The sequence below is a fragment of the Aquarana catesbeiana genome, linkage group LG05 (genome assembly GCF_042186555.1).
Source record: "Aquarana catesbeiana isolate 2022-GZ linkage group LG05, ASM4218655v1, whole genome shotgun sequence".
Classification (NCBI taxonomy): domain Eukaryota; kingdom Metazoa; phylum Chordata; class Amphibia; order Anura; family Ranidae; genus Aquarana; species Aquarana catesbeiana.
The window spans coordinates 412,388,880-412,415,948 of NC_133328.1; the positions used below are offsets into that span (position 1 = coordinate 412,388,880).

A 27,069-nucleotide genomic window follows, 5' to 3' on the forward strand; every position below is an offset into this window, starting at 1 on the left:
GGTCATATATTGTGGATAACATACTTTCATTACTCTCTAGATTCAAAGACAAAAGTAAAATCTGGAATAAGCTCCCTTTCTCACTAATAGGCCATATCAACTTAACCACTTGCTTACTGGGCACTTAAACCCCCCTCCTGCCCAGACCAATTTTCAGCTTTCAGCGCTGATGCACTTAGAATGACAATTGCGCGGTCATACAACACTGTACCCAAATGAAAATTTTATCATTTTTTTCACACAAATAGAGCTTTCTTTTGGTGGTATTTAATCACAGCTGGGGTTTTTATTTTTTGCTAAACAAACAAATGAAGTATCATCGAGTCTATTAGACATCTGTGATCCAGCGAGTCTAATAGACTCGATGATACTTCATATTCTCATTGCACACATTCCTGGATAAGTTCACGAGTATGGGTGCTGCAGCAACAACCAGTTGGATACTGGTTCAAGTCACAATGAAGATATTTGCCAGCACACCATGGAACGAAGTAGATAGCGTTCAAACGTGTAATTTATTGCATGATCACAACACAAGGAGAGTGCATGTTCACATGCCTGATGAAGGGGTCCTGCGTGACTCCGAAACGTTGCACTCTCCTTATGTTGTAATCATGCAATAAATGACACGTTTGGACGCTATCTACGTCGTTCCATGGTGTGCTCGCAAATATTTTCATCATAATAGACTCGATGATCACAGAGCGCGTCCGCAGGTCCGCACTGTAGCCGTCATTCGGCTATAGAGCGGATCTGAACAAGTTAATCAACATGATATGGATGCCTCAGCTTCTCTATTTTCTATATAATGCCCCGATTTAGACACCCATATGTATTTTTATCAAGATTAATAGCTTATTCAGGCGATTAATTTGGCGGAACAAAACTCCCCCGTATTAAATTGGAGACTCTACAACATCTCAAAAATGTGGGTGGACTGGCAGTTCCTAATCCAAGGATATATTTTTTCGCATCCCAACTACAGCATTTTGCTGGATGGGAGTCTGAGCAGATACCTTTTCCTGCCCGACGACTATTCTCTTATGCATTAAAGGGTCGGCTACCACTTCATGTTTTAGATGGGGCAAGAGGGGGTGTCTTGCTCGTTGATATGCCCACCTGTAAGTTTAATACAGTTAAAAAAATTGTGGGTATTTTCTATCCTACCAGATATACTCCTATATGGGAAAATTATAGACTTCCTCAACTTTTGGCTCTTAGAGGTTTTCAGGGATGGGGAAAATCAGGGACAACAATTTTAGTTCAGCTGTATGAGAACGGTATACTTAAGTTCTTTGAAGAGCTCAATTCCTTCAACTAAAACATGCTCTACATGCCCATTTTTCTTCTGCTAGGATATTCTCCACCTCTATCTGTTTTTGACAAGATAGTACAAGCAAGGTCAACAAAGGGCCTCACCTCTGTTACATATAGGGTATTGTTAGGTTCATACGGAACTTTCCCATTTGTTCTAGACAAAAAGGCTTTGGTTCCATCCCTGAGGAGGTCTGGGATGGTATTCTCTGGTCCTCTTTTTTGTATGCAATTGGACTGAGATCTGAGCCAGCCTGTGCTAGATATGGTAACATGGGTACGCTAATACACTTTTTGTGGTGGTGCCCTAATCTCCAAAGATCTTGGGCGGAGGTGATTAGTACTTTAAACTGACTTTAAACGGGCTATTGGATATTAACATTTTGGTTGAACCACTTATATGTCTACTGGGCTACTGTGACATGTCTACTTATACCTCTTCTATTGGCAACCCTAATAGGCGTAAACTCTTTATTGCCTGCAGAGAGAATTGCTCTTAAGTGGACCTCTCCCCATCTGCCGATTGTATCTGATTGGATCTCAGATCTTAACAGGACTATTTTGTTTGAAAAACATACCTACTCCCTAAGGAATTCCATGAGCAAGTTTGATGCTACTTGGTGGCTTTAGTCCATGCCCCTGGCATCAGTATAATCCAATCTGTACTATGTATTTTGAAATACTGGATATTGTTTTTTTATTTTTTATACTCACAGGGTGGGTGTGGGTGGTGGCAGGAGTGGGGGGGTGGGGGTTTGTTGGGGCGGAGTGGGCTGTGTTTTTTTCTGCATTAAAAATCCTTTCTGCTTGCAAGTTTTAAATTCAGTTCCATTTTAATACATTATGTGAAATTGATGAAATATTAATATTTAATATTCTTAAAGTGTACACTTACCTAAGGTGATCAGAGTGCATGTGGCTTATATAAATTAGGTCAGCATGACACACCCTATCCAGCCAGTCAGATGGAGGTTCATGAAGCAGCCACCATCCTCGAGCAAAGGCAGGACCAATCAGCCAAGGATCAAATACCATATACTTCTGCCCCAGCTTCAGTTCCATGCAGGCATGGGTTAAATAGGTAATCTGCAATTCATTATTGAAGGTTTAAACATTCAGTAGTCAAGGCCATATATGAAGAGAAATTCAACAGAAATTGCCAAAAAAATCAAACATGGACTAGCAATCTGTTGTTTTATGGACATACAGGACACATCCTTTAATACTTAAAGCTGTTTAATACTGAAAGCCTTCAAGAGCTCAAATATTTGTACACCAGATCTGAGAAAGTGTTTCTGTTTATAGAGGACAGACTGACTGACTGTTAATGTAAACTGCTATTAATTTAATTCAGGGGTGGAGTGCCTGGAACAATAATAATGTTCTTGGCATATGCTGTATGTTAGGCTTGGTCCCAAAACTATAAGGAAACATTGCCTGTAAAATAACTCCCACACATTAGGGTTAGGAAACTCTTCTCATCCAATAGGAAACTAAACTCAAGTGTTATATTTAACTCTCATTGATTGTAAACCCTCTTTTTTTATATAAAAGTAACAAACATGACTATACTTACCTGCTCTGTTCAATGGTTTTGCACAGAGCAGCCCTGATCCTCTTCTTCTGCTGTGCCCCGCCAGCACTCCAAGCCCCTCCTCTTCATTAGGTGCCCCCACGGAAAGCTGCTTTCCATAGAGGCACCCATGCGGGCTTGCTCCCAAGACCCGCTGCTGCGTCCATTGACACAGACAGCGGGACTCAGCCCCACCCCCTGCACCCATGTCACAGCTTTTGATGGACAGCAGTGGGAGCCAATGCTCCCCCTAAATACCTACCTGAGTACTGTGTCGATCCCGGTGCTCTCTGTCTCTCCTCATGGAGGCAGAGGTGAAGCCATTGGATTCTGCTGCTGTCAATTAAATCCTATAAGGAGGATAGGTGTGCAGTAGATGCAAAAAGCCCAGCTCAGGATATAGCCCACTAAAGTGGCCCCATAGCAAGGGGCTTGCTATGGGGGCACTTGAAAGGGAGAAGAACCATCTCAAGGATGATCAGAAGAAATGCACAGCACCTGAGTTAAATATACGAGTGTCACAGCAAAGGGTCTGAATACTTATGCCGCGTACACACGAGCGGACTTTCTATCCTACTTGGTCCGGCACACTTTCCGACGGACTTTGTCCGCCAGGTGCGCCGGACTTTAAAACGAACGGACTTGCCCACACACGCCGGGATTTTCCGGCGGGCTAAGTCCGCCCGTCTTTCCGACGGACTTTCGCCGGAGTTCCGGCGGACTTTCAGAATGAACGGACTTGCCCACACACGGACAAGTCCGTTCATTTTGAACGTGACTCAGGTGCGACGGGACTAGAAAAGGATGTCAATCTTGCCGCTTTTATCGGCTAGATTGACACCTTGCGAGCCCCGTCGCGGGGCATACCAGGCCCTTAGGTCTGGTATGGATTATAAAGGGGAACCCCGCTACGCCGACAAAACGGCGTGGGGTCCCCCCTAAAATCCATACCAGACCCCGATCCGAGCACGCAGCCTGGCCGGTCAGGAAAGGGGGTGGGGACGAGCGAGCGCCCCCCCCCCCCTCCTGAACCGTACCAGGCCGCATGCCCTCAACATGGGGGGTGGGTGCTTTGGGGGAGGGGGGCGCCCTGCGCCCCCCCCCCCCAAAGCACCTTGTCCCCATGTTGATGAGGACAAGGGCCTCTTCCCGACAACCCTGGCCGTTGGTTGTCGGGGTCTGCGGGCGGGGGCTTATCGGAATCTGGGAGCCCCCTTTAATAAGGGGGCCCCCAGATCCCGGCCCCCCACCCTATGTAAATGAGTATGGGGTACATGGTACCCCTACCCATTTACCTAGGAAAAAAGTGTAAGTAATAAAACACACCACACAGGTTTTTAAAATATTTTATTAAACAGCTCCGGGGGGGGGGTCTTCTTCCGGCTTCGGGGGTCCCTCCGCTTCATCTTCTCCCGGCGTCCGGTTGGTTCTTCTCCGCTCTCCGGCCTCTTCTCCCGGTGTCGCAGGTCTTCGGCCGGCCCCTCCGCTCTCTTCATGTAGCTCTATTGCGAGCGGAGGTCCGGACTTCTGGGCTTCTTGGCTTCTTGGCTTCTCTTCTCTTCTCTTCCCCCAGATGTTGACACGACGCTCTCTCCGGCTGGACTGGTCTCTGAGGGCTGCGTTGTGACTTATATAGGCGGAGACCCCGCCCCCATATGATGTCACAGTCCCTGGGCATGCTGGGACTGTGACGTTTTAGGGGGCGTGGTCGGGGGGCGTGGTCGACCACGCCCCCTAAAACGTCACAGTCCCAGCATGCCCAGGGACTGTGACATCATATGGGGGCGGGGTCTCCGCCTATATAAGTCACAACGCAGCCCTCAGAAACCAGTCCAGCCGGAGAGAGCGTCGTGTCAACATCTGGGGGAAGAGAAGAGAAGAGAAGCCAAGAAGCCAAGAAGCCCAGAAGTCTGGACCTCCGCTCGCAATAGAGCTACATGAAGAGAGCGGAGGGGCCGGCCGAAGACCTGCGACACCGGGAGAAGAGGCCGGAGAGCGGAGAAGAACCAACCGGACGCCGGGAGAAGATGAAGCGGAGGGACCCCCGAAGCCGGAAGAAGACCCCCGAAGCCGGAGGAAGATCCCCCCCGGAGCTGTTTAATAAAATATTTTAAAAACCTGTGTAGTGTGTTTTATTACTTACACTTTTTTCCTAGGTAAATGGGTAGGGGTACCATGTACCCCATACTCATTTACATAGGGTGGGGGGCCGGGATCTGGGGGCCCCCTTATTAAAGGGGGCTCCCAGATTCCGATAAGCCCCCGCCCGCAGACCCCGACAACCAACGGCCAGGGTTGTCGGGAAGAGGCCCTTGTCCTCATCAACATGGGGACAAGGTGCTTTGGGGGGGGGGGCGCAGGGCGCCCCCCTCCCCCAAAGCACCCACCCCCCATGTTGAGGGCATGCGGCCTGGTACGGTTCAGGAGGGGGGGGGGCGCTCGCTCGTCCCCACCCCCTTTCCTGACCGGCCAGGCTGCGTGCTCGGATCGGGGTCTGGTATGGATTTTAGGGGGACCCCACGCCGTTTTTTCGGCGTAGCGGGGTTCCCCTTTATAATCCATACCAGACCTAAGGGCCTGGTATGCCCCGCGCTCGCCGCAATAGGAAGATTTGTTTTTCCTATTGCAGCGAGCGCGAGATGCAATACCATCCCCTCGTGTCGTATTTGGTCTGTCGGACCAGCCTACACACGAGCGGGCTTTCCGTCGGACCAGCACACACACGAGCGGACTTTCCGCCCGAAACTGAGTCCGACGGAAAGATTTCAAACATGTTTGAAATCTAGGTCCGGCGGGCTTTTGGGAAGAAGTCCGCCGGAAAAGTCCGCCGCCGCCCACACACGGGCGGATTGTCCGGCACACTCTGGTCCGCCGGACCAAGTATGCCGGAAAGTCCGACCGTGTGTACGCGGCATTAGGACCATGTGATATTTCAGTTTTTCTTTTTTAATAAATCTGCAAAAATGTCAATAATTCTGTGCTTTTCTGTCAATATGGGGTGCTGTGTGTACATTAATGAGGAAAAAAAATGAACTTAAATGATTTTAGCAAATGGCTGCAATATAACAAAGAGTGAAACATTTAAGGGGGTCTGAATACTTTCCGTCCCCACTGTATGACAGTAGAAACCATCACCGGCACCCAATCACACAGCCGCTTACCCTCCTTAGTGGACCCTCGCTAAAAAGGCCACATCAGCATAATAATGATATAGGAAGCTCATCACTCTCCATACACCATACCATGCTGGTGTAAATATTGAACAAGGAGAGCTGTCACCTGGGGTTGCTGCATCCATTATGCGGTTTGCTGTTAAAGTAGCAGAATATCGGTAAATGACAGTTGGACAAAGAACTCTGGTATGGGAGATTTATTCCACTCTTCTGGCCAGAAAAGAATGGACGCTCCTGACCCGACTAATGTCTACATGCCAAGAGTAAGTCCGATACATTTCACAGTGTACATATATTTTCCATCATATTACGTCACAAGCGAACAGACAATACATTTCCGTTACAAGACATTCTAACCTTTTAAAGCAGTCAACCTACTCTTATAGATGCAAAGCAATTTAGCAAAGCGAATTCTTTTTGTACTCTTGCAAAGTTTGCAGGTCTTGCTCTTGCGGTTTCCTTATCTATCTTGTTAATCAGCTTGACATACTCTAGCTACAGGAAAGTGTGCGTCAGTGTGCTGAGCACAGATGTCTATGCTAAGGGGGGTGAAAGGGTGAATTCAGTGTTTTAACCACAGCCTGTCACAAATGTCACAGATATCACAAATGTTCTTAACATAGTATATAGGAATGGCTTCTTAGCTGAAATTCTAAATCAGTCTTACTACACACATAACTATGTCCATATAAACTGACCCCCGTTCCTACTTCACTGTCACAGAAGTATGGTCAGGGGCATTGCTAGGTGGCAAAAAAACCAGGGCCTCAGCCTGAAGTCTAAGCCCAGCACCCGGGGGGGGGGGGAAGTACCTTCCTGAGGCGTGCTGACCTACCTGACACACACTGACCTACCTGACCCACACTGACCTAACCTACACTGACCTACCTGACCTACACTGACATACACTGACCTACACTGACACACACTGACATACAGACCTACCTGACACACACTGACCTACCTGTCATACACTGACCTACCTGTCATACACTGACATACACTAACCTACCTGATATACCCTGACATACACTGACATACACTGACCTACCTGACTCACACTGACATACTGACATACACTGACATACACTGACATACTCTGACCTACCTGACATACACTGACATACACTGACCTACACTGACCTACACTGACCTACCTGACCTACATGACATACACTGACATACACTGACCTACATTGACCTACCTGACCTACACGACATACACTTACCTACCTGACATACACTGACCTACCTGACATACACTGACATACACTGGCCTAGGGCTACCTGACATACACTGACATACACTGACCTACACTGACCTACCTGACATACACTGACATACACTGGCCTACCCTGACCTACCTGACATACACTGACATACACTGACCTACCTGACACACACTGACCTACCTGACATACACTGACCTACCTGACACACACTGACCTACCTAACCCACACTGACATACACTGACCTACACGACATACACTGACCTAACTAACATACACTGACCTACTTAAAATACACTGACCTACCTGACCAACACTGACCTACACGACATACACTGACCTACCTGACATACACTGACCTACCTGACATACACTGACATACACTGGCCTAGGGCTACCTGACATACACTGACATACACTGACCTACACTGACCTACCTGACATACACTGGCCTACCCTGACCTACCTGACATACACTGACATACACTGACCTACCTGACACACACTGACCTACCTGACATACACTGACCTACCTGACACACACTGACATACACTGACCTACACGACATACACTGACCTAACTAACATACACTGACCTACTTAAAATACACTGACCTACCTGACCAACACTGACCTACACGACATACACTGACCTACCTGACATACCCTGACATACACTGACCTACACTGACCTTCCTGACCTACACTGACCTACCTGACCTACACGACATACACTGACCTACCTGACATACATTGACCTACCTGACCTACACGACATAACCTGACCTACTCTGACCTACCTGACAAACACTGACCTACCTGACATACACTGACCTACCTGACCTACACTGACCTACATGACATACACTGATATACACTGACCTACCTGACATACACTGACCTACCTGACACACACTGACCTACCTGACATACACTGACCTACCTGACCTACACGACATACACTGATATACACTGATCTACCTGACATACATTGACATACCTGACCTACACTGACCTACCTGACTTACCTGACTTACACTGACCTACCTGACATACACTGACCTACCTGACATACACTGACCTACACTGACCTACATTGACCTACCTGACCGACACGACATACACTTACCTACCTGACATACACTGACATACCTGACATACACTGACCTACCTGGCCTACATGACATACACTGACCTACCTGACCTACACGACATACCCTGACCTATCTGACATACACTGACCTACCTGACCCACACTGACATACACTGACCTACACTGACATACACTGACCTACCTGACATACACTGACATACACTGACCTACCTGACACACGCTGACCTACCTGACCCACACTGACATACACTAACCTACACTGACCTAACTGACATACACTGACCTACCTGACATACACTGACATACACTGACCTACCTGACACACACTGACCTACCTGACACACACTGACCTACACGACATACACTGACCTACCTGACATACCCTGGCATACACTGACCTACACTGACCTTCCTGACCTACACTGACCTACCTGACCTACAGGACATACACTGACCTACCTGACATATACTGACCTACCTGACATACACTGACATACCTGACATACACTGACCTACCTGACCTACACGACATAACCTGACCTACTCTGACCTACCTGACACACACTGACCTACCTGACACACACTGACCTACCTGACACACACTGACCTACCTGACAGACACTGACCTACCTGACCTACATGACATACACTGATATACACTGACCTACCTGACCTACACGACATACTCTGACCTACTCTGACCTACCTGACATACACTGACCTACCTGACACACACTGACCTACCTGACATACACTGACCTACACTAACCTACCTGACCTACACGGCATACACTGATATACACTGACCTACCTGACATACATTGACATACACTGACCTACCTGTCCCACACTGACATACACTGACCTACACGACATACACTGACCTACACTGACCTATCTGACCTACCTGACCTACATGACATACACTGACCTACCTGACCAGACTTCAGGTGTCCTCCTGCAGCTCAGAGGCGCGCCCATCACACAGTGTAGAGTAAACTCCAGGCAGCCAGAGCCATGATGAGGAGAGGAGAGCCGCTCGCCCGAGCACCGAGTGGGGTCGGGATCTTCTGACAGTGGCGCGGTGATCTTCTGACATAATTCCCGCATTCTGGAGCCTTCGGCGCCTATGATGGACGTCACACGTCCCATGGTCCCAGCATTGAACCAGTGGGACGTCCATCAGCGCTGCAAGTTCCATAAGGCGGGACCTGCTATTACACTCGGCTGCGCTCGGGATCAGATTTGCCCTGCTCGGCAGCGGCGCTCAGGGCTAACAATAGAACTATGCCTACCCGACACCCGGGGCTTTTTGGGGGCTTCAGCCACTGTCAGCCCCCCCCGCCGATGCCATTGATATGGTGTATGGATATTGATGAGCTTCCTATATCATTCATATGCTGATGTGGCCACTGATTGAACTGAATTGAATATTTGTTCCTGGATTCATTTTCTATGGATTTTATTTACAAGCGCTGCACCTTATCTATATACTTAAAAAAAAAAGAACCTTTAGAATCATTTTAAAGTTCCTAAATGTTTATTTATAACAGTTCAACATCAGAAATACTATGATTTTATTTTTAAGATATAAAAGTTTGAAGGATGCTAGTAGCTATAGATTCTATGTAAAGTTAAAGCTGAACTTCAGGATGAGCAAACAGTGTCTAAATACTAGAAGCATGTGTGTTTTATTTGTATCGTTGTGTGATTTGTGTATTTGTGTACAGTATATCATCAGCAAACACTGAAATTGAGCTCTTAATTCCAACCTCAATATTGGTGATTATAATGCAATTGTATAGAATGATAGTCAGGGCTTTTTTTCTCAGAGAGTAGGTGCCGGAACTCAACCCTTCTGAGTCACCCCTTGTCTCCGCACCCAACCCACTTCCGAGCACTGTTACTTGATTCCACCCCCTACCCACCTCCCAGTACTGCCCCTTGTAGAAAATACAGAGATAAGTATCATTTTGTGGTGCTAAGTAATTTGTATGGAACAAGAAAGGCAGTAAAATAGATTGCCTGCAGCTAGCAACAATAGACCCCCCAACCACAACAGATCCTCTACACAACAATAAACCCCCCTCCGCAACAATTGACCATCTTGCAACAAAATACCACTCCAGCAGCTATAGACCCCTGCAGCTACAACTGATCTCCCAGCAGCCAGAATCAATTAACCCTCTGGCAGCCAGCAAAAATAGACCTCTCCCTCAAAAGTAGATCCCTCCCAGCAACATAAGACCCCCCACATAAGACCCCCCAATTAACAGACCCCCCACGCAAAAAAATAATTCCAGCAACAATAGATCCCCCAGCCATCATCAATAAGACCCTCCAGTACTCCTTGCTATTACATACTGTACATTCAGTGGTGAAGCCCTGATCATAGCACTAGTTTGTGTACTAGTGTACTAGTGTACTAGTGCACTAGTATGCCTGTTTATTGTGATGGTACACCTGTGTCTGATACTAACCTTCAGATTCTATGCCTATATACTATTTTAGTATTCATTGTTTCATTCTCTCTTTTTATATTCCATAATAATCTACTTATTTATGGTTCTTTATTACATGTGTGATGGTCTATAATCACTGTTATATTTCACCAAATAAGTTGACCCTTTTTTTTTTGTTTTTTTGTTTGAGATGTGCAATATGGCTTTGTCCAGTTTTTAGCTATAGTGTTTTCCCCTGATGTTTTTATGAACACTGTATTGGTATTTGATCCATTGTCTTTATAAATCTACTTTCCCTTTTAGGGTTGGCGGACTATTGTTGATATTGAAATTGAGCAGTACCATCATCCTTTGGGGCCTCACAGAAGCATAGTCAGTGAACAAGCCAAAGGTTGGTAATAAGTGGTTGCACGTTGGAATCAACCAGAAACATTTTTGAAGTTGCACAATTTTTTTGAAAATGCAGTAAAATTTTTTTTAGTTCACAAAATTGTCATTATAACAAGTTATTTGTCACTCACAGCATAGGCATATTTACAATTATACCCCAAAACACATCTTCTACTCCTCCTGAGAATTGACATACCACATGCATGGCCCTTTCCCTGCCTAGATGCATAGAGGGGTGAAAAATCCAAGGAGCACCTTCAGATATTCAAGGGGCATACATTTTGCATCTGATTTCTTAACTTGCTATCACGATTCTTTAGGTCCTTAAGTTACAGGACAAGAGAAACACCCACAAAATGATCAGTAAACCCTTCAATGTATTTAATTAGCCACATGGTGAGTTTTTTTTTAAGATGACATTTTTTGCCACAAGTTTTTGGTAAATGAAGAAATACATTGAAAAACTCAGCTGCCAAATAATAAAATATATTCACACACAGTTTGAGCATACTAATGCAGGCCATACATGGGTCGAATTATGAACAAATTTTCTTTTGAAAATCAGAAATTCTCTTTTTTTAATCTGATGGTGCCACCATTGGTTTTGAAATTCGACCAACCATGCCTTCCAGTTTCACCTCATGTTGCTCCAGAAAATACATTTTGTGGTCAGGAATCTTCTTTTCTTTCCAATGTCACAGCTCATTTGCATTTTTTTTTAATTATGTTTCTCCCATCATTGATTAGAAATTTGTTTGTTTTTCAAAAAATTTCCAACATGCCTGATCCCTCAAATTAGAAGGTTACACGAAAATCGTCCTTTACTGTGGCCCACTAATCGTGTAAAATTCGAAAGAAAATTCTTTGACCCCTTTCACACTGAGCTGCCCTGTCAGCGGTAAAGCGGCGCTATTCGGCCGCTAAAGGGGGCGGTTTTAACCCCCCCGCTAGCGGCCGAAAAGGGGTTAAATCTGCCCACAAATGCTGCAGCAGCGGCGCTTTTCTGGTGGTATCACAGCGCTGCCCCATTGTTTTCAATGGGCAGGAGTCGTGTAGGAGCAGTGTATTCACCGCTCCTACACCGCTGCAAAGAAGCTGCTGGCAGGACTTTTTGTGATGCCCTGCCAGCGCAGCGCAGCGCCCCAGTGTGAATGCACTCGGGCTTTCTCACTGGGTTTGCAGCTGAGGCTTTTTTCAAGTGCTTTACAGGCACTATTTTTAGCGCTGTAGTGCCTGAAAAACGCCTCAGTGTGAAAGGGGTCTTAGTTACGTTTTTCTAAAGAAAATTCTTTTGGAATTTGACACATGTATGGCCGGCTTTAGACATACCCCCGAACACATTCTCTGCTATTTCTCCCCAGTATGGGGATAACCTAATAGTTTTTCACTGCCTAGACACAGGGCTGGTGCAATGATTTTTGACACCCTAGGCGAAAACCTAATTTTGCCGCCCCCCCAGCTCCACTTATGACTCCACCCCCTTTGCCCTGTCCATGTATACCCCACCTTTTTAATGAAGTGCCCATCAAATGCAGCCTCACCAGTGCCCATCAAATGCAGCCTCGCCGGCGCCCATCAAATGCAGCCTCGCCAGCGCCCATCAAATGCAGCCTCGCCAGCGCCCATCAAATGCAGCCTTACCAGCGCCCATCAATCTAGCCTCGCCAATGCCCATCAAATGGAGCCTACCAGCGCCCATCAATGCACCCTACCAGCGCCCATTAATGATTGTGTGCTTGCTTTCATTCATTAGGGAGTCAGGACACAGACACAGTCCTCCACCACTGTGCCTCTGACACTAAGCGTGATCGGAGCGGCGGCTGCCTGCTGATGCTGAGACTAAAGCCTCGTACACATGGTTCGATTGTTGGCAGGGGATTATTTGTTGACAGACCATTGTCCTAAAATCTTACCGTACGTTCCTTTTGACAATTGTTGTCCAATTTTCGGCCAACAAATGTTGGATGACAGGATAGTAAATTTTCAGCAGACAACGGCTTGACATCTGATTTTCGTATGGTCAGTATACAAATCCATCACACAAAAGTCGAAAGTACAAACATGCTTGCTTGGAATCAATGCTCACTAAACACGAAATTAACAGAAGGGGCCAAAAGGGTGGCACTCAAGAGCTGAAATTCCTTGTAGTATTTCACTACATTCGTGTTTGTAGCATGACAATTTGTGTAACGTTAGTACGCAAGACAAGATCCTGGCACACACCCTTTTGACAAAAATCAGACGCTCAGTTGGTCAACAATTGCACTGTGTGTACGAGGCTTTAGTTGCTTGCTGCAGAGAGAAGAGAGTAGGAACACCAGTGGCCAGGCGCCCTAGGTAGCAGTGCGCTCTTGGCGGCTGCCTACTTTGCCTAGTGGTAGCATTGGCCCTGTCTGGACACATAGAGGAGCCCAAAACCCAATAAGTACTTTTAGGCACGCAAGGGTCATAAATAAACACCCACACCTCAAATTAACAAATTTTGCAAAGTAGACCCTTCAATGTATGTGTTTTTTTTTTTTTTTTTTTTTTACACACAGCTGTCAATTATTACGATATTTCTCACACACTGCATGGGTATTCTTAGAATTACAACTAAAAACACCCTCTGCTTTTCCTCCCTAGTATGGGGATACCATATATGTGAGATTTTTTGCAGCCTAGCTGTAAGAGTCAAGGGCTTACTACGCATGCGCCAATGGCGCTTTGCCGCAAGAGGAAATCTGTGCCAACTGAGCATGCGCCAAAGACGCCTCAGTCAGCCAACCCGCACCTGCGCAGAAGACCTGATGGAAAAAAGCTGAAAAATGTCCAGGAGGCGCACAGCAAGTGACCTCAACCTGATGGAAAAAGGCGGGAAAATTCCCAGGAGGCACACAGGAAGTGACTTCAACCTGATGGAAAAAGGCGGGAAAATGCCGAGGAGGTGCACAGGAAGTGACCTCATACTTCCCTATATAAGCCCAGCCCATACACTGCCGGCTCGGATCTCAGACTAAGGCTTGCACGATGTGCTCCGCACCCTGGCACCCGTGCCACTCGGTGTCCATCAAGTCTCTGTCTCCATCTCCAGAGGCTTCAAGGACCCGAGGTGCAAGAGAGGCCTCCACTACTTCAGTCTCACATCAGGTACAGGGCAATCGTGACAGAATAATCCAGCAATGTCTGAGACTGAGGGGAGTGCTTCCGCTTTCGAGGCCCTGTGCTAACAAATGGCCTCTGTGTCTAAGGGCCCTGACATCCTTACAAGAGGGCTACTTTCAAGTGGAAGGATGGCTGACTGCAATGGCCAATACTTCAGTTCTGAGCCCTGCGGAACCACCTGTTATGGCTATAGAGCAGCCCATCTCTACTTCAGCTCCTAAACCACGGGTTCCAATGCCCGGAATGCTTTTTAGGGGTTCGCCACAAGTTCCGGGCTTTCCGGAATGCCTGTTGGCTATACTTCACCTTATAGCCTAGGACCTTCTCTTCAGATGAGACAAAGGTCGGGTTTGTAGTAGCCTTACTTATAGAAGAACCTCAGGAATGGGCTCCTCAGCTATTGGAAAGGGAGAATCCTGTACTGCACTTACTGTCTGCTTTCTTCGGTGCCATGGCCATGCTCTATGATGACCCACATTCAACCACTACGGCTGGAACAGTGTTGACCTCTCTACAACAGGGGAATAGCCCTGTTGAGGACTATGTAACGGAATTCCACAAGTGGGCTGCAGACACTCCATGGAACGACGCTGCCTTGCGCCATCAGTTTCGCTTAGGCCTGTCCGAATTAGCAAGAGTGGGGCTCCCTGATATGTTGGAACCTACAATTCAGATCCAGCTCGATCGCAGACTCAGAGAACGTCGCAGGGAACGATCCTGTATGGCCCCTCCCACATGGATGCTCCCACGAGTACCCATGGCTCCACACCTGAGAACCCCTGAGACCCACGCATCAACCACAATTCATGACTTGGAACCGATGCAACTCGGCTTTGTTCGTTCTCCCCTCACACCCGAAGAGTGACAACTCTCGTCGTCTGAACAATCTATGCCTGTATTGTGGTGGAGCGGGTCACTTTCTTCAGGGATGTCACATTTGGCCGAATAAGTGGATCGAACCCCCATCTGTTTCACCATATGTTGTTAAATCCTCGCATCTCACTCTGTGCCTTTCTTTGCAAATACTCTGGGGCTTGCAGCTGCATTATTGACATCCACTTCTACAAAAAGTATGGAATCCCACTATGCAAGAAACCCCAGCCATTTACTGTTCATCTGGCAGATGCCTCCACACCAACCTCGGGTCCAATAACCCATGAGACCACCCTCATATTCGCCACCACCGAAGCAGACCATCGGGAATATCTTTGACTGGATGTCATTTCTTCCCCCATTTTTCCAGTTATTTTGGGGTTACCATGGCTTTGACAGCACCAGCCACAGATTGATTGGTCCACTAAAGTTGTGTCTTTAGGCTCACCCTATTGCTTACACCACTGTTTCCCACAAGGAGCCTGTTTGACGGTTCAACCCCTTTCAACAGATGACAACATTCTTCTCCCCCAGGTTTACAGAGACTTCCTAGACGTCTTTGACAAGAAGAGGTCGGAATCACCACCGCCTCACCGGCCGTAAGATTGACCTATTAAGCTTCTTCCTGGTTCTGCAATACCATTTGGAAGGATCTTCCCAATTTCTGAGCCTGAATTAGAAGTCCTCCGAAAATACTTAGATGACAATATTAGGAAAGGGTTCATTCGGCCCTCTACCTCTCTTGCTGGCGCTGGACTCTTTTTCTGGAAAACAAAGACCATTCTTTAAGACCATGTATTGACTACAGAGAATTGAACAGTATCACAATCAAGAATAGATAACCATTGCCTCTAGTCCCTATGCTCGTTCAGAGGTTCCGTACCACCAAGGTCTTCTCAAAATTGGACCTATGGGGGGCCTACAATTTAATATGGATAAGAGAGGGTGACAAATGGAAAACAGCCTTTTGTACTAGGTTTGGCCATTTTGAGTATTTGGTCATGCCATTTGGGCTATGTAACACCCCAGCAACTTTCCAACACTTGGGGAACGACATCTTTCGGGATTTTCTTAACCTCTTCAAGATAGTATACTTAGATGACATCCTTGTTTTTTCACCTTCCCTCGAAGAACATCACATCCACATGCAAAAGGTCCTTTTTCGCCTCCGAGCCCATAAACTCTACGCCAAGCTTGAAAAATGTGAGTTTGAGAAAGATACCATACAATTCCTTGGCCTCATTATTTCGACTTCTGGCATATCCATGGACCCCCAGAAGGTAACTGCAGTTCTTGAATGGCCAGTACCCTCGGACCGTAAGAGCATCCAGAGGTTCATGCGATTCGCCAATTTTTATACAAGGTTCATCAAAGGCTTTTCATCAGTAATTTCACCTATCAGACAACTCACCAAGCAAAACAGCCGTTTTTTGTGGTCCCCCTCAGCACAAATGGCTTTCGACAAACTCAAGAAACAATTTACCTCTGCCCCGGTACTTCATCATCATGACCCAGCCCTGCCTTACGCGTTGGAGGACGATGCTTTAGAGATTGCGGTTGTCCTTTCTTAGCGCCACGAAACCGCAGCCATGTTACATCCTGTTGCCTTCTTTTCCAGGAAGTTGTCCCCAGCCGAAAGTAACTATAATGTAGGGGACTGGGAACTCCTTGCTATTAAACTGGCCCTGGAAGTATGGCGATATCTATTAGAAGGAGCCTCGCACCCTATACTTATCTACACTGATCATATGAATTTGGAATACCTCCATACAGCTAAACGTCTCAGATTTAGACAAGCCAGATGGACTCTCTTCTTCACCCGATTCCAAATGCATATCACGTACCGTCCGGGATCCAAGAATTGTAAACCTGACGCTCTATTCCGCATGTATCCCACATCAGATAACTCGCCAATGATGGACGCAATACTCCCTGCCTATAATTTCTTCCTACTTATGGATGACCTCTTGCCCAGGATTAAACTGGCCTCCTCTCTAGACCAACTGCCCTTAGGAGAACATCTGCAAGAAAAGGACAGACTTTTCTTCCATGACCATGCTGTGTTTGTGCCCCTTCACCTGAGAGTTCCTGTGCTCAAACTCTGCCATGACAATAAGTTAGCAGGGCATTTCGGGGTGACCAAAACCACCGATCTGCTTTTGCGAACCTTTGGTGGGCTACCCTCAAGACAGACTTACATCAATTCCTGCCTGGTATGCAATCACAGCAAAACTGAAAAGAATAAATCATGGGGTCTCCTACGCCCTCCTGCCTGTTACCTTCAGACCCTGGTAACAGATTAGCATGGATTACATAGTGGACCTACCACCCTCTGATGGGTTTACATCCATATTTGTAGTTGGGGACCGCCTTACAAAAATGGCTCATTTTATTCCTATGATTGGCACTCCTTCCGCCCCAGAAACAGCTCAAGCTTTTATCAAAGAGATCATACGCCTCCATGGGGTCCCCAGCAATATTGTATCAGATCGTGGGGTCCAATTTACCTCTAAATTCTGGAAGGAGCTCTGTCTTGCTCTAGACATTGAGAACCACTACCTACCATCCTCAGACCAATGGACAAACGGAACGTACAAACCAAACTCTTGAACAGTACCTTCGGTGTTTCTCCACCTTTGTCCAAGTCAATTGGCCGTCCCTACTTCCTTGTGCAGAATTTTCATAAAACACAATACATTCTACCACTAAGCAATCACCGTTCTACGCCAACCTGGGGTACCACCCTTCTTTTTCCCCTGTCCTACCCGCTTCTGGTCTCGGCTGTCTGGAACAGAGTGGAGTTTCTACAAAACTTAGAGCTCCTTAAAGATATCATGGCCAGGGCACAGCTGGATTACAAGACCATCTATCATCGAAGGCGATGGAGGGACTGGATCTTCAACCGGGAGACAAGGTTTGGCTGTCTACCAGGTATTTGAAGTAAGTTGGCCTGCCCCTCCAAGAAATTGGACCCTAAGTTCATTGGGCCCTTCCCTGTCCTGCCCCGATTCAACCCTGTTGTCTACAAACTCAAACTGCCCTCAATTTACCGGATCCACCCTGTCTTCCCTATCTCCCTCCTAAAGCCGTGGCCCAAAACCCCTTTGGGGAACGTGGGGGCCATCCTGGACTGACGTAGAAGGGGCCGCGGACGCCAATTCCTGGTACAGTGGAGGGGTTATGGACCTGAAGAGAATTCCTGGGAACCCGAGTCGCATATCCATGCTCCAGATCTTCTCCCGCAGTTCTTTCAGCAAGCTTCATCCCGGATGGGCGTCCGGGGGGCCGCCCCTTCAGGGGGGCTCTGTAAGAGTCCAGGACTTACTACGCATGTGCCAATGGCGTGTTGCTGCAAGAGGAAATCTGTGCCCAACTGAGCATGCACCAAAGATGTCTCAGTCAGCCAACCCGCACCTGCGCAGAAGACCTGATAGGAAAAGTCAGGAAAATACCCAGGAGGCGCACAGGAAGTGAATTCAACCTGATGGAAAAAGGCAGGAAGATGCCCAGGAGGTGCACAGGAAGTGACCTCAACCTGATGGAAAAAGGTGGGAAAATGCCCAGAAGACGCACAGGAAGTGACCTCATACTTCCCTATATAAGCCCAGCCCAGACACTGCCAAATTGCTGGATTATCTTCAGTCCCCCTTGTTCCTGTGCTAGTTTGTGATCTGTCTGAACTTGTGACCTGGAAACCTATTTGACTACTCTTGTTTGCTTCTTGCCATTGACCTCGGATTTGTACCTTGACCATTCTACTTCTTGTCTACTTCTTGTCCCTCTTGTACTCAGCTGCCAGCTTGGAACCAACCCCGGCTTGGATCTCGACCATTCTTCTTCTGATTAACCCTATTATACTTCGTTGCCAAACTGGACTTGACCTCAGCTCGGATCTCGGACTAAGGCTTTCTCGGTGCTCCGTACCCCGGCACCCGGCGTACCCGTGCCACTCGGTGTCCACCAAGTCTCTGTCTCCATCTCCAGAGGCTTCAAGGACCTGAGGTGCAAGGGAGGCCTCCCCACTACTTCAGTCTCACATCAGGTACGTGGCCATTGTGACACTAGCCACACAGATGTGCTTAAAAATCCAAGGAGCACCCTGGGCTTTTAAGAGTCATAAATTCGGCATCTAATTTCTTGACTACGTATCAGGTTTCTGGAGGCCCTGGAGAGCTAGGACAGTAGAAACACCCACAAAATGACTACATTTTGGAAAACAAATGCCCCAAGATATTTTAAACAGGCATAGTGCGTATTTTAAAGATTTCATTTGTTGCCACAAGTTTTGGAAAAAGTGGAAAGAAAATAAAAATATATCTTTTACAGAAAGTTGTTAATGTAATGAAATATTTCTCACACACAGCATGGACATACTTAGAATGAAACCCCAAAACATTCTGCCACTCCTCCCAAGTATGCAGATACCAAATATGTGAAACTTATTTCCAGCCTAGCCACATAGGGTGCCCAAAATCAAAGAAGCACCTTCAGGCTTTTAAAAGGCATACATTATGCATTTAATTTACTGACTACCTATCACATTTTTGGAGGCTCTGGAGCACCACTACAGTGTAAACCACCAATAAAATGACCACATTTTGGAGAGTAAACACCCAAAGGTATTTTGAAGGGACATCTTTCCTTCCTGAGAGGAAGGAAAACGAAACTGATCCTGATTGCTTCACAAGCGCTGTTTATTTGCCAGTAAAATGTGAGTGAATATGCTGCGGATGCAGATGACTTTTTAATAGTAGCTTCATTGCGCAATTATATTTTTTTCTTTCTTTTCTTTGTATCACACAACATAAATACGAAATGGGAGGATTTTAAATTCATCATCTATAAGCCTCAGAATTACAGGGCAGAGACCTACAGCCCCATTTAATTGTTTGATTGAAGTAATCGGCATTAGCGTCTATGATGGATGTTTTCCTCTGATCATACAAAGAACATTTGTCGCTATGTATAAGGATTGAGACAAATCATTTTTTTTGCTGGTTATTTTTCTTCTGAATTTTTCCTAGAGGTTTTTTATGAAGGCAGCTATGGATTTTTTATTATTTTTAAGCTCTAATTTGACTGTGGATCACTTATTATATATTTTTTATTGTCACGGTATATTATATGCATAATACTATATTTAAATAGGAAGTTAATTATCAGCGCACTTATAAATATTTTAAATATTACTATATGTGTGAAACTTCTTCAATGTTTGAACTGCGTGTCACAGAAACCAATCATCACGAACATCGTATCCAAAACAGTTGTACTGTAATGCTCGTATGAGTGGTCGGGAAATTAGCTTATTGTAGCGTCACCAGGAATGCTATGTTCTGTGCTGCTCCCAGGAATGCTTTGTTCACTGGCCACGAAGTACAGAATGCTGAACAAATGGTGGACAAAATAGTTCCTGTGGTTCCAGGGGTCCACAGGGGATGGCTGGGACCACAACAGACAAGGGTCAGTACAGGTGTACTGTTATAGTCAGTACTGTTACTGACTGATAGTAGGCCAGTCAATGGATTTGTATCCAATAGAATACCTGTGGGTTGTGGTAGAATAGAAGATTCACAGGATGAACGTGCAGCTTACATATCTGCAAGAATCTTTTAATGCAATTATGTCAATGTGGATCAGAATCCCAAAAGAATCTGGAATCTGCATCAGAGACTGTTTTGAGGAGGCCCTACCCAGTATTATATAGTGCACCAGATAGATTGTTAGGCAAGTTTAAATCTTGACTCTTAACTCTTTCATGTAAATGTAAATTACAGACCTGATTTTTCCTACATCTGAGCCCCCCCCCCCCCCCCCCTTTAATAGCTGATGTAGGCCATCACTTAAAAGAACAAATAAAAAAGCCTTGTGAGTTGGGGATAGGACAAAGTTTAACCTCATCACATTTTAGATTTATACAGTATACTCAGTTACCAATTTTAGATTTACTTTTGCCAGGCATTTTCCTTTACTAAAAGTAACCTGTACTTATGCATGTTTGCATTTTATGTCCAGCTTGAAATTCTCAGGTTTGTGACATGTTTAATGCAGCACACGTGAATGCTATAAGTATGAGTAAAATGCATAACTAAATACACTGCAAAAATGTTATTCATTCTTTTAAATTGACAAGCATACCTGTAACTCCCCTACGTCCAAGTCTACTTGAATCTTTGGATCAGAGTCCCAGGGATTTGGAGGATCCAGTTCCACAAGGGAAATACTGTTGTCTTCATTTTTTTCAATGACTGCACAAAAATGTATAATAATTAATTTTTAAATGTAAATAATTCCAAGTGAACACGTGATACATTGTGATTGATAAACTTATCGAAGAACATACAATTTATAATTATGTGTTTCTACAACTCCTTGCACATATGCCCTAGCTCATTCACAGTTATTAACCACTTCAGCCCCGTAAGGATTTACCCCCTTCCTGACCAGAGCACTTTTTACAATTTGGCACTGCGTCGCTTTAACTGCTAATTGCGCGGTCATGCAATGCTGTACCCAAACGAAATTTGCGTCCTTTTCTTCCCACAAATAGAGCTTTCTTTTGATGGTATTTGATCACCTCTGCCGTTTTTATTTTTTACGCTATACACGGAAAAAGACTGAAAATTTTGAAAAAAAATGATATTTTCTACTTTTTGTTCTAAAAAAAATCCAATAAACTCAATTTTAGTCATATATTTAGGCCAAAATGTATTCGGCCACATGTCTTTGGTAAAAAAAATGTCAATAAGTGTATATTTATTGGTTTGCGCAAAAGTTATAGCGCCTACAAACTAGGGTACATTTTCTGGAATTTACACAGCCTTTAATTTATGACTGCCTATGTCGTTTCTTGAGGTGTTAAAATGGCAGGGCAGTACAAAACCCCCACAAATGACCCCATTTTGGAAAGTAGACACCCCAAGGAAATTGCTGAGAGGCATGTTGAGCCCATTGAATATTCATTTTTTTTGTCTCAAGTGATTGAATAATGACAAAAAAAAAAAAAAATTACAAAAAGTTGTCACTAAATGATATATTGCTCACACAGGCCATGGGCATATGTGGAATTGCACCCCAAAATACATTTAGCTGCTTCTCCTGAGTATGGGGATACCACATGTGTGGGACTTTTTGGGAGCCTAGCCGCGTATGGGGCCCCGAAAACCAATCACCGCCTTCAGGATTTCTAAGGGTGTAAATTTTTGATTTCACTCTTCACTGCCTATCACAGTTTCGGAGGCCATGGAATGCCCAGGTGGCACAACCCCCCCCCCCAAATGACCCCATTTTGGAAAGTAGACACCCCAAGCTATTTGCTGAGAGGCATGTTGAGTCCATGGAATGTTTTATATTTTGACACAAGTTGCGGGAAAGTGACACATTCACATTTTTTTTTTTTTTTTTGCACAAAGTTGTCACTAAATGGTATATTGCTCACACAGGCCATGGGCATATGTGGAATTGCACCCCAAAATACATTTAGCTACTTCTCCTGAGTACGGGGATACCACATGTGTGGGACTTTTTGGGAGCCTAGCCGCGTACAGGACCCCGAAAACCAATCACCGCCTTCAGGATTTCTAAGGGTGTAAATTTTTGATTTCACTCTTCACTGCCTATCACAGTTTCGGAGGCCATGGAATGCCCAGGTGGCACAAACCCCCCCCAAATTACCCCATTTTGGAAAGCAGACACCCCAAGCTATTTGCTGAGAGGCATGGTGAGTATTTTGCAGCTCTCATTTGTTTTTGAAAAAAACGAAAGACAAGAAAAAATTTTTTTTTTCTTTTTTCAATTTTCAAAACTTTGTGACAAAAAGTGAGGTCTGCAAAATACTCACTATACCTCTCAGCAAATAGCTTGGGGTGTCTACTTTCCAAAATGGGGTCATTTGGGGTTTTTTTTTGCCACCTGGGCATTCCATGGCCTCCGAAACTGTGATAGGCAGTGAAGAGTGGAATCAAAAATTTACGGCCTTAGAAAGCCTGAAGGCGGTGCTTGGTTTTCGGCGTCCCGTGCGCGGCTAGGCTCCCAAAAAGTCCCACACATGTGCTATCCCCATACTCAGGAGAAGCAACAGAATGTATTTTGGGGTGTAATTTCACATATTCCCATGGCATGTTTGAGTAATATATCATTTAGTGACAACTTTGTGCAAAAAAAAAAAAAAAAAAAAATTGTCTCTTTCCCGCAACTTGTGTCACAATATAAAATATTCCATGGACTCGACATGCCTCTCAGCAAATAGCTTGGGGTGTCTACTTTCCAAAATGGGGTCATTTGGGGGGGTTTTGAACTGTCCTGGCATTTTATGCACAACATTTAGAAGCTTATGTCACACATCACCCACTCTTCTAACCACTTGAAGACAAAGCCCTTTCTGACACTTTTTGATTACATGAAAAAATTATTTTTTTTTGCAAGAAAATTACTTTGAACCCCCACACATTATATATTTTTTTAAAAGCAAATGCCCTACAGATTAAAATGGTGGGTGTTTCATTTTTTTTTTTTTCACACAGTATTTGCGCAGCGATTTTTCAAATGCATTTTTGGGGGAAAAAACACACTTTTTTAAATTTTAATGCACTAAAACACACTATATTGCCCAAATGTTTGATGAAATAAAAAAGATGATCTTAGGCCGAGTACATGGATACCAAACATGACATGCTTTAAAATTGCGCACAAACGTGCAGTGGCGACAAACTGAATACATTTTTAAAAGCCTTTAAAAGCCTTTACAGGTTACCACTTTAGATTTACAGAGGAGGTCTACTGCTAAAATTACTGCCCTCGATCTGACCTTCGCGGTGATACCTCACATGCATGGTGCAATTGCTGTTTACATTTGATGCCAGACCGACGCTTGCGTTCGCCTTAGCGCGAGAGCAGGGGGGACAGGGGTGCTTTTTTTTTTTTTTCTTTTCTTTATTTTTTTTTTTCTTTTTTATCTTATTTTTAAACTGTTCCTTTCCTTTATTTTTTTTTTAAATCATTTTGATTGTTATCTCAGGGAATGTAAATATCCCCTATCATAGCAATAGGTAGTGACAGGTACTCTTTTTTGAAAAAATTGGGGTCTATTAGACCCTAGATTTCTCCTCTGCCCTCAAAGCATCTGACCACACCAAGATCGGTGTGATAAAATGCTTTCCCAATTTCCCAATGGCGCTGTTTACATCTGGCTTAATCTAAGTCATAAAATGCTCGTAGCTTCCGGTTTCTTAGGCCATAGAGATGTTTGGAGCCACTCTGGTCTCTGATCAGCTCTATGGTCAGCTGGCTGAATCACCGGCTGCATTCTCAGGTTCCCTGTTGAGACAGGAGAGCCAGAGAAAAACACGGAAGACGGTGGGGGGGGGCATTCCCTCCCACTGCTTGTAAAAGCAGTCTAGAGGCTAATTAGCCGCTATGATTGCTTTTACATGAAAGCCGACCGCTGGCTGAAAAGAATGATACCAAGATGATACCTAAACCTGCAGGCATCATTCTGGTATAACCATTCAAAGTCGTGAATGGCGTACCTGAAGACAAAAAAATGGTTAACAATAAAGCACAGTAGACTGTAAAGTATAAAAAATTGCATACCTGAAAAGCAAACATGATAAAACATAATAACAATAAACATTGCAGAATAGAATACAGTAAAAAAGAGCAGCACAATAGAGAGAATAGAGAGAGCAAGAACAATAAAACAACAACTATTTTTTTTTATTTTATATTTTTGTATGTGTTTTTTTTTTTTTTTTTTTACACTTTTTTTTGTAACTAACTTTTATAACGGTAACCGGTTCCAGGTTCGGGTCTCTCAAAATGCGATGGCATCTTGGGAGACCCTGTGAAAGTGTGCCTAGTCTGTGCAATGCTGTACCCTACGCTAATACTCAACTAGTATATGGTAGCGTTCAAAATATTCACCAATGCAAAGACCAGGATTGTCAGGACAGGAGGGACAATAATAGCGGGTGTCACGCCTATATCCGCGCTTGCTGCAGACACAACATCTTTTTTGGGGGGGTTCGTTGGGTAGGGGTACTCGGGAGGACATAAAGAAAATGCCTCTCATGCAGCCGACTGCATTTGGTTGGGGATGTGAATGGGGGAAGTATGGGCGCTGCAGAAGCGGTGGGTTCCCAATTAGGATTGGCGAATGCAGCAGGAAGGGCATTATGGGCACAACGGGCCTGTGTTTGTCTTTTTGGTGGCAGCGGGACACTACTTGTGCTTGCCACCTCACCAGCTTGAACTGCACTTATGGGACTCGCCACGTCACCAAGTGTTACTGCAGTGCTGGTTTGACTACGACCGGGGTGTACTAGGCCACTGATGCTTGCCAGTTCACCAAAACGCTACAAAAAAAACTGTTAGCGATCGCAGGGATCAGGCCTGACTCTGCGAACGCTGCAGTTATGCGTTTAGTGTTTTGTAAGTGACAGTGATTGATCGATACTGCACTTGGGTGGGCTGGGCTGGGCTGGGCGGAGGGGCAAAACGCAGGTGCTAGCAGGTATCTGGGCTGATCCCGCTAACACTGCGTTTTTGGGAACCCTAAACTGCTGGGGACACTAGTATAGATCTGATCGGATCAGATATTGATCAGTTCAGATACTATACCACTAAGGGAGGTGTACGGTGCGTGCATGGGTGTTAGCGGTACTGGCGCTAATCTGACGCTGCCTGGGGCTGGTGCTTGCCAGTTCACCAAAACGCTACCAAGAAAACTGTTAGCGATCGCAGGGATCAGGCCTGACTCTGCGAACGCTGCAGTTATGCGTTTAGTGTTTTGTAAGCGACAGTGATCGATCGATACTGCACTTGGGTGGGCTGGGCCGGGCCGGGTGGAGGGGAAACACGCAGGTGCTAGCAGGTATCTGGGCTGATCCCGCTAACACTGCGTTTTTGGGAACCCTAAACTGCTGGTGACGCTAGTATAGATCTGATCGGATCAGATATTGATCCGTTCAGATACTATACCACTAAGGGAGGTGTATGCTGCGTGCGTGGGTGTTAGCGGTACTGGCGCTAATCTGACGCTGCCTGGGGCGACGCATATCACCGCCGGGCGATCAGGGGGCTAAACCTTTATTCGGTAATAAACGGCGGGTGCCCTGACACTATAAAAAATAAACGAACTAACCAGCATCAACCGTAACGGTTATACGGTGATCAGTGGTGAAAGGGCTAACTAGGGGGCCATCAAGGGGTTAAAACATTTATTAGATAGTATATGGGGGTCCCTGACGCTATAAAACGCTGACGGCGAACCTAAATATTTACCTCCCTAACTAGCGTCACCAGTGACACTAATACAGCGATCAGAAAAATGATCGCTTAGCGACACTGGCGACAGGGGGTGATCAAGGGGTTAAAACTTTATTAGGGGGGTATCCTAGACCTACAGGGGGCTAACACTCACTGCCCTACCACTTCTAACTGTCACAAATTGACACCATGCAGTAATCAGAAAAAAAAAAAATACTGCTTGGTGTCAGTGAGACAGGAAGGGGGGAGGGGTGATTGGGGGGTGTTCGGGGGGTGATCGGGGGGAATCGGGGGTGTAAAGTATGCCTGGCATGCTCTACTGTGTGTGTGTGTAGTGTCTGTGCACTCACATGTCTTCTCTCCTCGGCGCCGGAACGGAAACTGCCGAGCTGAGGAGAGATGACATCACATCCTCTGCCTGTGTGTACTACACACAGGCAGGGGAGGATTCCCATTGGCTGGGAGCGATCGCGAGGGGGGGCCACGATCGGATGGCCTCCCCCTCGCCTCTCAACGCTCGCAGACAAATG

General features: G+C 45.6%; 1 protein-coding gene across 3 annotated transcripts in view; it reads right to left on the reverse strand.

The window, feature by feature from the left end:
* LOC141144989 (cytidine monophosphate-N-acetylneuraminic acid hydroxylase-like) overlaps positions 1 to 27,069 on the reverse strand; it is a 489,338-nt gene that overhangs the window by 181,740 nt on the left and 280,529 nt on the right. For all 3 annotated transcript variants that reach the window (XM_073631175.1, XM_073631172.1, XM_073631174.1), the window contains exons 4-5: positions 21,413 to 21,522; positions 2,210 to 2,400 (exon numbers count right to left, since the gene is read on the reverse strand). In XM_073631175.1, coding sequence (XP_073487276.1) covers positions 2,210 to 2,400; positions 21,413 to 21,522 — 301 coding nt within the window. The remainder of the gene's footprint in view (positions 1 to 2,209; positions 2,401 to 21,412; positions 21,523 to 27,069) is intronic.